Source organism: Drosophila montana, unplaced genomic scaffold (assembly GCF_035044405.1).
Source record: "Drosophila montana isolate Dmon_TW-CO22-7 unplaced genomic scaffold, ASM3504440v1 contig_2397_1, whole genome shotgun sequence".
Classification (NCBI taxonomy): domain Eukaryota; kingdom Metazoa; phylum Arthropoda; class Insecta; order Diptera; family Drosophilidae; genus Drosophila; species Drosophila montana.
This window is the reverse complement of record NW_026997278.1, coordinates 1,015,726-1,032,215: the sequence shown is the minus strand read 5'-3', so window position 1 is coordinate 1,032,215 and position 16,490 is coordinate 1,015,726. Positions and strand designations below refer to the sequence as shown.

The window sequence follows — 16,490 nt, the reverse complement described above, 5'->3', positions numbered from 1 at the left end:
GCGTTTGGTATCAGAAAACAAACATGCATGCATACATACACCCACACATACATACATACATATGCACGCACGCACAAACACGCATAAGCATGTATGTATTACACAAAACAAATATGCTCTTTTCATACGCATTTATTTATAACAGATTTATTACCACATCCAGTTGTGACCTGTCTTTCAATTCAAATTCAATTTCAATCCTATATCTAACAACTTTCGTCGTTCCTTTAATTGTTAACAGCTGTTCTCAAGGTTATGGTCCATCGACATAGTCGCGTCCTCCAACATTAATGCGACCCTCCGCGGCGGTTACCGAGAAGCCAAGAATACGTGCATCCATTTTAGTCATCTTATTTTTCTTGATTTTCTTCTGCTTATTCTGTAAATATATATAAATATAAATAACAAAATATACAAAAGAGTATTATAAATAAATAACAAATAAACCAATTACCTTATTATCTCCGTTATCATTACACGATGGTGTTATAGCCGGAGCCGGCTTACACATATCATCATTGTGCGCGTTTTGCGCACGCTGCAGGCTTTTGTATTTACTACGTCGCTCCAAAAATTGCTTGGCAAAATCCGTCGACTCTTTGCCCTCCCCTGAACATAATTGAAAATTAGAAATTTGAGACGCGATCTTAGTGATAAAATATATGTTTAGGTAGCACATACCTAGGTATATGCGTACATAATCCTTCACTTCGTAGGGAGCTTCCAGGTCTTGCAGAAAGGCCACAAACGTTGGTACTGCATGCATATGAATATTTTGGCAAATTATTTAAATATATATATTGTTATCTATTTAATCAGTGTCCTACTTACCATCCACCTTGGCCGACATGTTGTCCAGGCTCTTCATGCACCATGTGGTAAACTCATTCTCATACTCGTTAACTTTGCTGCTTGAGGCGTCGCCGCTGCTGCTGCTGCTCTGCGGCTGAACCTTGGAGTTGGACTTTTTGTCCTCGCTACCCGAGATTTTGGGAGTCGCCTTAGTTGGGGGGGCCACTTTATTATTTTTCTCCTGCTGCTGATGCTGTGAGCTCTGACCACTGGCAGCTCTGGCAGTTTTCGATAATACATTTTGCATAGTCGGCAATGTTTGGCTCTTACGCAAGTTGCGCGGTGACGGTAATATACCGCCGACTGGCTTGGCCTGCGTGTGAGATTGCTGCTTGCTGGTCGCCGGCGAGCCGGCGGCAAGCACAGAAGCGGCAGTTGTAGCGCCCAAGTTTACATATTTGGGCGGAGCAGGAGCGGGCGTTTGATCATCCCACAGCCCGGTGTTGGTTGCAGTTTGGTTAGTTTGATTGCTAACTGGTCCGCTCCACGCCTTGTTGGTATTGCCCCAGATGTTGGATAGGCCACCCGACACGGACAGGCTAGTGGCAAGGGCAACTTGCTGATGCTGCTGCTGCTCGTGCTCCCGACGGCGCTGTTGCTCCAGCAGCTCATTAGCCAAGCGCTTGGCCTCCTCGGCCTGTATGTCGACCAAATTCATAACGGGCGCTGGAGCCGGTGACGCCTGCCATTTGAGGAGCGCATCATTTGCTTCGGCTGCTGCCGCTGCTGTGGCACGCATTTGCTTATCCAGCTGCTCCTGCTGCCGTTGCTGATCGGCACGCCGTTCTCGCCGCTCAGCTTTCTGGATCTCGGCCAGTCCTGGAGCAGCGCTATTTACGCTTGGCGCTTGCAAGGACCATGGGGCAACTGAAGTACCATGAGAACGATTTGCCTGCTGCTCTATCTTACCGCCGCTTGTTGCCTTGTTGCCTGTCGCAGCTGAAGGTGAAGCTGTCAAGAATATAATATAACAGTTTAGAGGCTCAAATAAAACATATTGAGTTGGCAAAACTATTAAAACTACATACTGTTAATTACTGTAACTGAATTTTAAATAGTTTCAATTCTAATCAATTTGGAAAAAATATAAAACATTTGCTGGAATTGCAAGATGTCCTTTTCATGGACCCAAAGAGAACAAACTTTGTCAAATATGAATAACTCTAAGTTTAAGCATTGGTCTTTTAAATAAATTGAACTATTGGGAACTATCCCGATACGCCCGGGCCAAGTTTCAAATGATAGAATAGTTTATCTAGACATGGAATTTCCAAAACCCTGCCTTAGCGTCAAAAAACTTTAGCTACCTTACGATTAATTAAATTGTGTATAGATAATTTGCATAATGTTGCGTGCTGCTTTTTCAAAATAATTAAATAGGGAATTATAATTCTTACCTGATGTACTGGCCGTGGCTTGCGAATTGCCAAGCAAAGCCTTACGGCGTTGAGCTTGTATTTGCTGCTGGCGCTCCTTTTCCTCTTGTTGTTGCCGATTCTTTTCCTCTTCCGCTAGCATGGCGCGTCTTTTCTCCTCTTCTTGTTGCTGGCGCTTCCGCTCCTCCTTTATACGCCTCTTTTCCTCTGTCTGCTCTCGGCGGCGCTCCTCATCGCTAATTTTCAGTTCCAACTGCTTTCCCTGCTGTTGCTGTTGTTGCTTCTGACTTGGCGGCGGCTGTGGCAGCTGCTGCTGCTGCTGCTGCTGTTGAAGCTGTTTGTTGACGACTTGTTGTTTACCAGTTGCCAGACCTATTTGTTGATCCTTGTGATGTGGGGCGATGTTGTCCACAGTTGAGGGCTGCTGGTCTTGAGTCGGCGCCTGCTGTTCGACTTGCATTAGATTAGATGCCCCTACCCCCTCAGGCTTGCACTGATTTTCACGGCCCTGCTTTAGCGCTCCATCGTAGTCTAAATTGATGGCGCTGTTGGTGTTGGTGCTATCTGGTCTCGAAAGATGTCGTTTTTGCTGCTGCTGCTGCTGCTGGAGCAACAACTGCTGGCTCTGCTCCTCTTCCAATGTGGCAACGTCCCACAAGGTGACTTTAGCGTTGGGGATTGCGGGCCATGGCTGGGCTGGCTGCTGCTGCTGTTGTTGTTGTGTCACGTTTTGAGGCCACATCCGCATTACAAGGTTTATGGGGGTTGATAGCTGCGACTCGGTCATGAAGTCCACATTCGAACTTGGCTTAATTATCGTAGCTGGCTGTTGTTGCTGCTGCTGCTGACTGGCTACAGCTGCCGACGTCCCGCGTAGCAACATTCGCAAGTTATATTCGTTAAGAATGTCCAGATCGTTGCCATGCAGTTCATTTATTTTGTTTGTGTCCAGATCAGACACAAATTGATGCTGCACTTGATCCGGATGAACCGGCGGCTGTGGGTTTTGTTGCCCCTGGGTTTGCTGATGCATTAATTGGGCATTCATTATAAAATCATTTGCGTCCAAAAAGTTGCCATCTGGACGCTGATCAGCGCTGCCAGGAAACATCTGCTGCTGCTGCTGTTGATCCTTCTTTGCCTGCTGTGCAATTGCATCGTACAATTGACTTCCGGCTATGGGATTTAAGGCAGCCAGGGAGTTGCTTAAGCCGCTGAAACTGCTCAAATACTCCGGCAAAACTAACATCTGCACCTTGCTACGGACAACGGCTTCGCGTTGGGCGGCGTCCATGCGCTGAAAGCAGTCGCTTTTGGAAAGCTCCGAAAGTATCTGGTACTCCTGGTGTTGCAAGTACTGATCTTGTAGCATTTGAAAGCGCATGGTGAGCATGTGAGATGTGTCCATACTATGCGCACTCATATGACCCTTTACAGCAGCACTTAACGAGTCCGCAGCTGCCGTTACATTCGCTTTTAATTGTTCATCGATGCTGACGCCAGGATGTTGATGAAGATGATGCTGCTGTTGCTGTTCATTCAATGAGAGCGGTAAAGCCAGTGCCGAGGGCTTACGCGGCGTCAGTGTAGTAATTTGTAGATTATCCAAATCAATGGGCGTAGGAAGGAGATGGTTGTGCGTAAACGGCATATTGCCATGACAGAGCTTTATCAGCTCGCCTAGCGGTCTGAAGCGACTGTCGGAATATCGGCGCACAAAAAGATTTTCATTAAAGTAACCGGCCCGATACCACTCAGTCATCTCCATGGCACTAAACGGTCCCTGGACATTCGACTGTGGATCCCGGTAAAACCACAGATCGTTGGGGTTAGCATTCATCACATGCGGCGGCAGCACAGATAAATGCTGCTGATGCTGCTGTAAATGATGATGCTGCTGCTGCTGCTGCTGATGATGATGATGATGATGATGATGCTGCTGCATTGCCAATTGATCAGTGAACGGCAGCGGCTTATGCGACAATTCACCACCAAGTATTCCACTCGCTGCCGTCTCTGGGAGTTGGCCTACGAGTTGGTTCTGCAATTGGCCTGGATCCACGACAGTGCTCGGCAGGCCGGGTATACCGTATCTGCTGTTGCCATTGCCACCTGCAATACTTGTAGAGCTGGACAAATCCCTGTTAATTGCATCCACTTGGGTGTCAGAAGCAACAACGCCAACATCATCATCCATTATCAGTTTCTCAACTTCATCGGCCACCTCCTTGAAGCGTTCTGAAATGTCGCTATGGCCAGCTTTCTCAGCTTTGTGCGTGGGCGTTGATTCAGCTGTTTCTGACCTTACATCAATTTCTTGCGCGTTCAAATTGTTGTTGTTAATGATAATTACAGTTTCGGTAGTGTTCGTGTCGGTAGCAGTGCTGTTTGTTATGGGCTCTAAGCTTGTGGGCTTTGTTATTGATTTCGATTCGATGCCCGCAGCATTTGGCTGTTCAGTTTGGACAGTTTTTATCGAATTGGTAGTTGTTGGCAATGCAGCTAGTTTTTCTTTTTTTGCCGAAAAGCTACTCAAATCGGTTGCATCCGCCTGCTTCTGTGGAGTTACATTATTATTTTTGACTTGCTCACAATCAGTTGCGATTTCCCCATGGAAAGCGCCACTCGAATCAAAAGTGCCGCCCACTTCGGATGGGTTTTCCATAGCCCATTCCGGCAAATTATCGTCGCCGTCAGCACCGCTGGCACTGTTTCCAGGCCACGATTGATTCGATTTTGAGCTCATCTGACGATTTGAGTTCCCACCAACTGAAGACCCTAGCTGCGATTTAACGCTCGACCGCTCAGTGGCTATAGTTCCTATTACTGAAATCGACCTTTGAATATTGGCGGCTGCATTGACCCCGAAATTGGTGCCATCCATGCTCCCACCCTGCAGTGGCTCCTCGTCGCGCCAGCTTGTTGACCTCCCTAAAATGGCGACGGAGTTACAAACGCCTCGAAAGCAGACAAGTTGCAATATTTTGTTTTACTAAGCTTACCCCAACGATGGGTGCCGCCGCTGCGCCAACCTGCCGCTTCCGCGCCAACTGCACCTCCCGTATTGGGGCCGTCTCCGGAGCCATCTTCATTGCGGTTTCTGCGCCAGTTTTCCAAGTTGCGATTGTGGTTTGAAAAATCCTTTCGCGGACTAGAACTTGGTGTACCGTTCCAGTCCAACCCGGCACCGCCGCTGCCGCCGCCAGGAGGTGCACCAACAGCTGCCGAGTCTCCTGTGCCATTCCGCTCGCTCCAATTTCGGTCCGGCTGCAGGTTGAAGGCGCATCGAAAAATAAGCAAGGCCGATGGGTATACGAAACTTTTTGAAAGCAGGTGCTTACCTTCATCGATATAGCCGACAGACTGTCATCATATATGGCGCTTGGTCTTTGGTATATTGAATGATAAACCGATTTACCACGCATTCGGCCACGATCAACGGTTCCACCTCGGCCGGAACCTCGCGATGGTATGCCAAACCCACCCGGCGAGCGCTGCAGCCAGGCTGGACGCGACTGTAAAAAGTGTGTGTGTGTGAAATGTATTCATTTATTCGTTAATGGAGCAATGCTACACCAGCTGAATATATACTCACGCTGCTGCCAAGCGGACTTTGGCTGTTTATCTCCTCCTCTGAGCTCGGGGTAAGAGCAAGCGGATACTGGACTTTTTCAACAAACAGCTTTTTGAACGAGGGCAGAATCTGGGGCAGCAGGCAATTCCGATCAAATAATGATAACATCTCCTCGCGCCCGTAACGGTACTCCGGAAACATATTACGAGAGGCAGCTGTATGGCCTTGACCGGCCAGCATATTGACGCCTCCGCCACTGCCGCCGCCGCCACCAACGAGGCTGTGTATGGACAGAGCACTGTTTAACCCGCCGGCAGCAGCAGTGCCAGATACATTATTACTGCCAACGGTTGAGGGCTCCGCAGACATATTGCGCAACCATTCTGGTCCGAATTTCATTGAGTCTGTCATTTTGGGCAACTCTTGAGTTTATTTCTTAATTGTCTTTCGCTGAAATTGTGCAATAAATAACAATTTTACCATCAGCATTAGCCAGCACACACACACACGCTATCGGTTTGACAAGTTCGATTGCGATTTTGAATCATGTATACTAAATCGAAATACGAAAAAAAAATTTTAACTTCCTCTGCTTACATGCATATATATATATATATATATATATATATATATATACAACACTGTGTGTATACGTGATTGTATGCGTAATGCAAAAATTCGAACAATAACAACAGCAGCGGAATAAGAACAAGGTAACATAACCTACAAAAAGCGGGCTGATAATGCACATAGTTTACATTAGAAAACAACATTTTTTTAACTATACAATATTGAAATACCTGCTTAAAATTAAAATGTATATTTTTTTCTCTTTTACCAGAATTATCTATTAACCAAATACACGGCGTTATATTCAATAACTGGTGTTTCACTTGGTAAATGTGTGTACATATGTACATATGAATTTAACTATGAATACTGACCAAATATAGTACTTTATTGCGTTTTATGTCATTTTTTATGTCTTTACTTAGTACTAACAAGTTGGCAGCCCATTCCAAGACTACTAATAGTAGCACCGTGGCACTACATGCACAGATACAAATACATATACACACCCTAGCACATAAAAAGTACTTAGCCCAAATGTCTATTTATCAGTTTTGTTTCTTAGCCTTAATTCAAAACAGGTGTAGTCGTACGCAAATTAACTTTACGAGCTCAAATACTAATGAAAACTAAAAATTCGGCTATTATTTATTGTACTTTTTAGAACTTTAAGAGACTAAATAGGTGTGTTGGCACTCACATATAGTGTATGTATGCAAGTATGTCGTATGTAAGCCAGAGATGAGCGTTACCCAAATAAGTGTTACTTGTAAGGAGTATCACAAAGCTAAATATTATCGAAATTACAGGGTTACGTAACGAAACTTCTTAAATTATCGATAGACGAAGCACGATGCCATCTACTTAACATTTTCAACTAAACTGTGTATATCGACCGACGAATTATTAACATCAGAGTTCACTGTTGAACTCATTGCATGGTTGTCAATCGATTTAAAAAATATTATTGGTATTTTTTAGGGCTTAATACAGATTGAACGGGTACGAAACTTACTGCTGAACTTTTTAAACACGCACAAGCACACATACAAGGAACAATTTATCAAAGCACGTCCAAGCCAAGTCAAACAAATCATATATAAATAATGCGATTCTCTCAAAAATTAAAGTACACGGAAGCTAAAGTCGGAAGCTTGATTTCAATGTCCATGCTCAAAGGTTTTGGTTCAAACCTATTCGAATTTAAATAAAGCAATCAAATTTGTTCTTGACAAATCATCGATTTTATATTTTTGTTTATTTAAAACTGAAACAATGTACATTTTAGAGGTGCAATTAAAAGTTTTGCAATTATTTAAATATGTATTAATTTTGCGATTTAGTTAGCTAAATCTAAAGGTTGAGGTTTAAAATTAATGGTTAACATATCGATGAGGCTACAATAAATTTCAATGTTTGTAACGTGATGTGATGGTATCGATATATCATATCTGTTATATCGTAGCGATGAATCGATATGCATTTGCACATCTCCATATCAAAAAATGGCGAATTGTGTTGAAAATTATTAAAAAATAGTTTGATCGATACGGTTCCTATAAATATAAAAACGCAACAGGTGTGTTTGCTAAAAACAAAAGTTTGATGATTTAATTAACATTTCAATTAAGGTAAACATATTCGAAATATTGTGTGGACGCGTGTACACGAGTGTATTTGTGTGTGTGTGTGTGTGCGTTGTGGTCCGTGGACACTAGAATATTTTATTAATTTTTTGGTTCAGTGCGTCTTAATTGAAAGAAATACCAAAGGGCCGACAAATAACGAATATGTTAATATATTTTTGATAAACGAGAACTTTATATAAATAAACAAACGCCATATGTAACCATTTAACTAAACTACGTATGTTTTCTCAAATCTTACGTAGATGCATATGTATGTAAAAATATACATACACATGCACGCATAGTATGTGTATGGCAGTATGTAATACAAAAATATATATGCACATAAGTGCACATACATAATTATGTATTTAGCGTTAAGGCATAATTAAATCAAATTACAAATGTTACTTACACATATGTATTATTAAATAATAATGGATTTACGGTTATGTATAAATGTGTGTGTGTATGTAATACAACCATGTTTTAGTTTATACAAAAGGACGCACAACTAAATGTACATGCACACATACAAACTGCATAATAAAATAAATAATTCATTTTGATTATTCGCAGCACATGTAAGTTAGAACTGTGCGCGTGCGTTATTGGGCGAGACATCTAAGTTCTATTTGCCGCTCCCTGGATCAGGCAGACTTGGTTATCTGACATAAATGAACCAAAACCAAATCCAGCAATTGACCTCACACCTATCGCAGGCGCTTGATCAAAACTATGATGTAAGTGTATAATATACATATATATGAGGACATTATATCAAGTGTTATGTATACACATATGATAGCGTAGCAAATTGATAATACTAAATTAATTTAAATATCATTGAAGGTCGTTAATATGGAGGCGGTTCTCTCTGTTATTTGTGCATTGGAAGGTACAACGATCACGAAAGAGCAATTGGAGGCCACCAGATTGGCAAAATACATAAACCAACTTCGACGAAGAACTAAAAATGATCAGCTAGCCCGGCGGGCAAAATCACTTTTAAAGAAATGGCGAGAAATGGTGGGAATTCATCAGCAGACTACAAACGATTCTCAGCCGCAGCCTTTGGCTCCTTCGTCATTTAAACCGATTGTTGGTACAAATCTTCCAGAAACAGAATCGACCACAGCTGAAGTTGTGGTAAATTCGCCTCAATACACTTCGCAATCCTCGCCGCCGTCATCACAGCGAGTTAACTCTGATTTACACTCAAACGTCGATTCCTCTGAGCCACATCATATAAACTTCTCAAGTTTGATAAATAATAATATTAATACTGACAATCGTGACGACTCTTTAGCAATCATTAACAAGTCGATTAAACACCCGAGAACTATTGAATCTAAATCCCAAAAATCAGCAACATTCATAAATGAGCACTCCTCCAATTCTGTATCAAGTGTGATGGTGGCTAATGAGAAATTAAATGAGGCTTCTATTGTGATTGACATTGTCTCTGATTCCGATGAAAATGATTCACAAAGTCAGCCAGTCAACAATTACCAGAAACTCGCGACAGCTTCGTCTTCGTTAGCTCTGCCAGCAGTCTATCCCAGGCCTAAAAAATTAAAAAAGGATAAAAAGCGTAAGGAAAGGGATGGTCGAGATAAGCAGTCGCAATTTAATTTCAATGATGGAGTTCCACAACAGTTCATAAATGCGAATAGATCTAATTTGAATCGGATTCCGGTGAAAGAAGGGAGAATGCCAAAAACGAATCCAACGGATCCGGGTAAATATAATGATTCAATAATCCTTCAAGTAAATAACGTAATATATTCTTTCGAATTTTTAGAAATTTTGTCATTGTCGAATAGCTCGATGAGCTCAATCTTATCTGGAGATGCATTTTCTGGGAATTCCCAAAGTCGACCTCGCACCACTGCAGCAGATTTGACATTTGCAGGCAGATTTAATTCTGTCACTCGACCGGACACTTCAAATTATGTTAATTCTGTTCAAGCAAATGGTCAGAAAAAGATTAACCAAGTTAGCGAGCCATCAAGCCTAGACCTGACGATACCACAAATGTATGATGATTATATTAATAACGACTCAAGTACCTCTTGTAGTCGATTATCGCCGTATGAGGAGCTCGAGGCCAAGCCGGGTCAAAACAATTCAAAGACATTCGCCGAAGCAAGTAAGCAACAATTTTTAACATCGTCGAAGTCACATGATAGTAACAAGATGGAATATGAAAACATTCTCTCTCAAGCTCCTAAAAAGCGCGGACGGAAAAAGGGCTCCAAAGGTGTGGATTCACTAATTGCCAAGGAATCAAGTCTTTCTCAGCAAATTTTTTTTGGATCTGGTGTTAAAAAAGTAAAAACTACAAAGGAACTCTTCAATGATATGCAAAGTAGAAAGCTAAGTATTTCATTCAATCGCGGCGATTCATTACCAGCAGTTGCGAATAAAATTACAAATACAACCACACTTCGGAATCTGGAATCCCGATCTTTAATAGCGAGACCAACCTCATCTTGTTCAGGTTTGTTATTTACCAATATAATACATATTATTAATATGTTTAAAACCTCTCATACTTTAGAAACGTCAATCCACTCACCCCATACATTGGAAGCCTACTCAACAAATGTTTCTCAAGCAGGAACAGAGAAACTTTCAAATATACTAGAAGGTAAGAGTTCATGTTTTGATTCCTTGAAATTCCTGTAAGGCCTTATCTCTTTCTGTTTTAAAAAAAAAGGGACCAAATCAAAGATTTTTTGTAGTCTCTAGATTCATCTTTTTATCCAACAAAAGTGTCACTCATTCTTTTACTAGTTTTGTGTAATGTAATATGGAATGAGTTTTGAATGGAATATTCTGTAGAACTGCACAAGAGTTCCATATTGTCTTCTGAGATTAAATTGTTGGGTTCAGATCGCCGTCTTGTATCAAGTACTAAACCCAGAAAATATTCTGAAGAACTCTGTTCCAACTAAAGGCGATCAAACTGCGAAAATCTATATATTCCTAACCCCTATCGCTAAAGTCCTTTAATTTTCAGGTATACTAAGTATACTACCCGTGGCCCGCACCCATTCAGTATAGGTTGTCATTGTAAAATTGAATAACATTTACACAAAATTTACCTTTAACACATTTTCAACGGACAAATTGATTAATACTGACCATTTTGCAGAGCCTGGAAACACAGATAGTGATACGATTACATCGGAACCTTCACGGGACAGCATGAAATCACGAGGCATTAAGAGAATGAATTCTTTGGATAGCAACAGTAATTCCCTTCAGACTACATCGGTCAAGAACGCGGAAGTTTTAACATCGTCAAAAGATTATAACGATGTGACAACGCAGCTAATGCATATAGTTCGCAGTTTAAATAGCCCGCTAAGTGTTAACGAGACTGAAAAGCTATATCAGGCTCAAATTGTGCCATGCACTTGTATTGTTGTTGAAGATATACCAAAAGAACCGTCTGCACAGAATAACATTGGTCACTCAGATATGGAAGCAGATTCGGTAAACACGGCTACATGTGATATTGAGACTGTCCGAGACAAAAAGCACAATGAGCAACCATCTTTGAAAACTGATAATAGCGATGTTGAAGAAGCTCCGCTTTCGATTTCTCAAAAACCAATGAAGTCCATTTTTGATTTGGACTTTGATGACGACGACGATCCATTACAATCAATTATAAAAAATATTTCGCCACCAGAGTCCAATTTAAAACAGGACCCGGATAATGATTATATTAAATCGAGCAACACAGTTAGCTCGTTCACTGAAGAAAATAATAAAGACTTAAAAGCTGTTACTGACAGTTATCTAGATCAAGAAGCTAGCAATATAGTGTTAGAACCAATTTCAGTTTACACTGTACATGAAGACCCTGACTGCGTTGCAAAAAAAAGGTTTGATGTGCAAACGAATGATGTTACCAATTTTCATATAAATGCTTTACACAACTATTACATACCAAACATAAACGGTAATTGGAATAGCATTGACTCCTCTATTGTTTTAACGACAACAATAACGAAATTTCTACAGACATTGGAGTCATATACAGTAAGCGATGGCGCCGATGTTGTTCCAAAATATGGCTCACTCACATATGAACGTATACGTAAGGACCTAAGCTATCTTAAATTCGATAGAAATTGGAAATCGAAAAGTTTTAAATCGTTTATACCACCGTTTTTGGGTGTTGCCAAATGTTTACCAACTTGTCGCTTGGCAGCAAAACGGCTTAAGGATAAAACGAAAACTTTGTCCACAGTTAAAAGTTTTGATACGATAGTCAAACTGGAAGAGCCAGAAGTAAATTTTAATTATTTTGAAAACAGTAAAGGAAGCCCCAGTCCGCTAAGAGTTGAAGTCGATGCAGTCGATGGTAATAGCGGTGAAAACCAATTTCAAGCACGATCTTCGGACGATGGCCCTTTAATGAATAACAATGCCACTCTTAGTTTCAATTTGCTTAAGTTGGTCAATAATGATGAAGGTCGTGAAAGTGTCGCAGATGATCAGCTAAATAGTGAGCCAACAATCGATGGATTTGATAATCGTAAAGGCATTCGCTGCAGAAGCGACAGCAGCTGTAGTAATTCCAGCTTACAATTAACACAAGACTCAATAAATGAAAAACTAAGAAATCAAAGGATTCTATCACTAACCTCAGAGAAATCGCAATCGGAACGCAATGTCGAAAGAAATAGGAAAAAGCGCAGAAAAGCAAGGCATGCGGAAAGCAACGATGGCAAGGACCTTGGTAATAATAAACAGATTGCTAATACATCAATAGACGAAAAACCACATATTAAGCGCATTAAAATTGCTATTAACGGAAACGTCGCCACTCAAAGACAGATATCACGCATAAGTAGCAGCAACAATAGCAGCGATGACGAGCATGAGGACGAAGTAGACGGTGAAACTCGAAGCGAAGTGAGCGACCCAGAAGGTGGATACGATACTTCTGGTTACTCTCAAAAAGGTCAAGCTGCAAGTGATGATGAACAAGAGTCATACAGAAGTCATTCAACTACAATAGATAGCATTGCGGCGGACGACGATGGGCATTTGGAAAACGAATATGAAAATAGCAATGATGAAGAATATGCAATCGTGCAAAGGCCTATGGTTGGTGTCGGTAGCAATCACATAGTGTTGACAATAAAGAAAACACCAAGTAAAATTAATTCTCCAGTTAATTCAATATCAGCAATCTCTCCGAATGTTGGTCAGGCAAGCGCTTGTGTTGCCGGTACCCTTGAAGCTCAGACTGCTGCTAAGAACGCCCATTTTACAACAACTAATACCGATAGCAACATTGAATATCCTGAAACTGAAATAATCAGCGAATATGAGCGAAAATTCTCTCTGGAACCGAAGGCGTTTCGTACCGACGAATTGCCGGACAGACCTTCGCTGACGTCACACGCCTGCCACAATAATTTGAATACATGTTATCGATATTGTCGTCGTCGTCGTCGTCTTCGTTATCGGCGCTCACGACATCTAATATGCCCGAAGGAAACCATAGATATAGAACTAAACCATTTATTTAATAATGTTACCCGAAGTACCCAAAGATTGGTAAAAACACATAGAAAATTATTTTTTGCAAATGAATTATGTAGGCAGGACGGCGCGGGGCGAAAAGAACGAATTGTTAATTATAGCAGCAGCAGCAGCAGCAGCAGTTGCACTTCAAATGATGAGGATGACAGCGATCCAGAAGAGAAAAGCAAGCGAAAGCGAAAGCGAAACTCAGCATGGTCTGAGGACACTGAAAAATGTCAAATTGCCTTTTCAAAAAAATATAAATTAAAGAATGAGACTGACCCGAACATTGACCAAGAGGACCTGTACTTATATTCAGATAGTGATGAATCGTTTAATACTGGTGAATTTGGCAATCAACATGATGAACTGAATGATATAAAGCTTAACACGCAAGATGAATTACCATTACATAACAATGGTATGCTGCCCTCGTTCAATTTCATTAATAATGATCATCAGTTAAAACCTTCGGCTGATGAGGTAAACGAGAAGGCCATCGAGGAGCCATCGTTAGAATTACTTCAAATTCAGAATTGTGATGATGTCAATGTATGCTATAATAACAATAACATAAGTGTAATTAAATCACATAGTCTAGGTTCTGTTATGCCCATCAATGATGACAATGGAAACGAATGTGTCATTGATAATTTAACTTCGCAAGCGTTGGAAAGAACCGAAAAATGTAATCAAATTTATACGGAAGTCTCGTCTGAGTTAATGCTATCGCAACCGGCTATTGAGTATAGAACTGGCATTCGAGCTGTTGTCGACGACGCTCCCAGTAAATGCGGCGTGGACACAACTCAAATCCAACAGTTCAAGGAATGGCACGAAGTTCTCCAGCTTCAATCCTATAATAATGAACCATTGATCGTTTTGCCATACGTTGTGCTTGAATGAACAATTTGAATATGACAATATGTGGATGTGCGTGTAATAATATATAACTGAATAATTAAAACATTTATTATTTGGTAAGCATCTGTAGCATCTGTAGTGTTTGGATCATAAAATTAAACTGTGTGATAGGAGGTTCTAATACCAATACAATTAAAGAACACCATACATATGCTTGAGAATTCGAAAGTCAAATTGTAATAGGTATTTTCTGCTGGCCCTACCATTTAATATAAATATGTGAATCAACATTGAAATCAATTAATTTCAGAGCGAGTCACTATAATTATGTACTTTATTTGTTGACTCGATTAATAATAATCAATAATTTTGTTTATTGTTTTCAAACAAAAATTAATATAGCTTAAACAAGATTTTGCTACAGTTTTGCATAATTTAGTGAACATAAAATATATTTTGTTACATTCTAATGTTGATAATTTTTCGCATCTTAATATTTTTTTTTTAATTTACATATGCCTATTTTGTATATGTGATAGAAATGAAATGTACATGAAATGTAAATAAATTAGTTTTACGCTGATGTTTTTCTGGTTAAGTGAATGCAATCGTTTCAGATTACTGTAGATGACGATAGTGCCATCTATGAGTCACGCTCGGCGGTGCAAGTTAACCAAAAATGCGAAACCCAAAGAGCGGTAAATTGGCCAAGGTTTTTCTTTTTTGCTTTCCTGTGTTATTACAGGATTGACGCTTTGTAAGAGATCAAAACTTAATACCAGATCAAAAATTAGGACTTGACTAAAGCTTAGAAACAGACTAAATTTAGTACCAGCCTAAATTGAGCACCAGGCGAAATAAGCGCAGGCTAAATTTCTGCCGAAAACCGTTAACCATTGAATTCGCCCAATATGCATGCAAATCCAATCAGTTCCAGTGGAGATCAATTCATTCGCTCCCAGCATTAAAGTGAATTCGCCGTCTAAAGTGTAGCTTGTAGGAGAAACTATCGTCGTTGAATTGTCGGCGAATTAGTATTACTCCGCAGTTCAGCAGCAGACGTCGGCGGTGAAGCTGCATATTTTTCGGTTTTTTTTTTGGAGTCTGTGATCCTTTTATTGGCTGGGCTACAAAAATAACATGTGCATATTGTGTGGTACCGTGTAAAGAACAAAATATTTATCTTAATTCATTTTAAAAGTGTCTTAAATTCTAATTTTGTATTAGCTTACGAACACCGAAAATTTTCAATCGGTCATTTCTTTTTCAATTTTTTTTTTGCTCCCGTTATCTTTTTCTCTTCTCCGCTGCTCCGTTACTCCGTTGCTCGCCGTGTTAGTCATGAGAGCAAATTTTTAAAGTGTGTAAAAAAAAGAGTAGCTCAGCCAAATATGACAAATGCTTTTTTTTATTTTTCTTCTTGTGGGTTTGTGTGTAATGCAATCGGTCATTTCTTTTTCAATTTAGTTTCTCCCGTTATTTTTTTTCTCTTCTCCGTTGCTCGCCGTGTTAGTCATGAGAGCAAATTCAAAGTGTGTAAAAAAAAGAGTAGCTCAGGCTAAATATACAAATATACAAGTGTTTTTTATTTATTTTTCTTGTGTGTTTTTGTGCATTTTTGCTTTTTGTCGCCATACATCATCGCAAACGCTTTTGGAGATGGATGTTATATACATACGTAAGTGGCTAACTATTATATTAATTATTATTATTTTATATTTATTATCAATTAACTCTCTTTAAGAACGTGAAACTAATTTTAAGAAGTCTGCTTTTGCAAGTTTTTTAATGAATTTTGTAAGAGTTTTGTGCAGCTATTTCGTTTTTAGTTTTCAAACTGCAATTTTAATGATTCTTGGTTAATATTAAAATAGTTGGTTCTATATAAAAAGGGAGTATCTGACTAGGAGATGCTCTATACTCTCATTATCGGGTTCGAGCCTTGGCGGCGTCCTTCCTACGTCTTCTTAGTATTGCATAGACTTATATATTCATATGTTCTTGGATAAATATATACATGTGTATATCAAATCTATCCATAAGATTGGGCCAATAGAATATGTAAATGTTGTC

The 16,490-nt window shown here is 40.2% G+C and overlaps 3 protein-coding genes across 5 annotated transcripts in view; 2 read left to right on the top strand and 1 right to left on the bottom strand.

Moving 5' to 3' along the window:
* Positions 1 to 114: 114 nt before the first annotated feature.
* Positions 115 to 6,786, bottom strand: Gyf (Gigyf). 2 transcript variants are annotated; one of them, XM_064681471.1, is made up of 9 exons: positions 6,658 to 6,786; positions 5,824 to 6,252; positions 5,570 to 5,743; positions 5,231 to 5,495; positions 2,250 to 5,159; positions 832 to 1,803; positions 682 to 756; positions 455 to 609; positions 115 to 379 (listed from the first exon to the last, which is right to left on the bottom strand). In XM_064681471.1, exons 2-9 carry the CDS (start codon positions 6,211 to 6,213, stop codon positions 254 to 256), a joined length of 5,067 nt encoding a protein of 1,688 aa, XP_064537541.1. In that variant the 5' UTR covers positions 6,214 to 6,252; positions 6,658 to 6,786; the 3' UTR covers positions 115 to 253. The 2 variants fall into 2 exon arrangements, with proteins under 2 accessions (XP_064537541.1, XP_064537540.1); XM_064681470.1 differs by having other exon boundaries at positions 6,641 to 6,777.
* A 1,051-nt stretch (positions 6,787 to 7,837) lies between these two features.
* Positions 7,838 to 15,015, top strand: MED26 (mediator complex subunit 26). Of its 2 annotated transcripts, none has more exons than XM_064681514.1 (7): positions 7,838 to 7,951; positions 8,580 to 8,743; positions 8,853 to 9,741; positions 9,805 to 10,152; positions 10,228 to 10,503; positions 10,564 to 10,653; positions 11,161 to 15,015. In XM_064681514.1, exons 2-7 carry the CDS (start codon positions 8,678 to 8,680, stop codon positions 14,457 to 14,459), a joined length of 4,968 nt encoding a protein of 1,655 aa, XP_064537584.1. In that variant the 5' UTR covers positions 7,838 to 7,951; positions 8,580 to 8,677; the 3' UTR covers positions 14,460 to 15,015. The 2 variants fall into 2 exon arrangements, with proteins under 2 accessions (XP_064537584.1, XP_064537583.1); XM_064681513.1 differs by having other exon boundaries at positions 7,851 to 8,003.
* Positions 15,016 to 15,541: 526 nt separating this feature from the next.
* Slip1 (SLo interacting protein 1) overlaps positions 15,542 to 16,490 on the top strand; it is a 144,634-nt gene continuing 143,685 nt past the window's right edge. Inside the window, exon 1 of the mRNA XM_064681508.1 lies at positions 15,542 to 16,095. Within this exon, the coding sequence (XP_064537578.1) occupies positions 16,081 to 16,095 (15 nt within the window). The 5' untranslated portion in view covers positions 15,542 to 16,080. The remainder of the gene's footprint in view (positions 16,096 to 16,490) is intronic.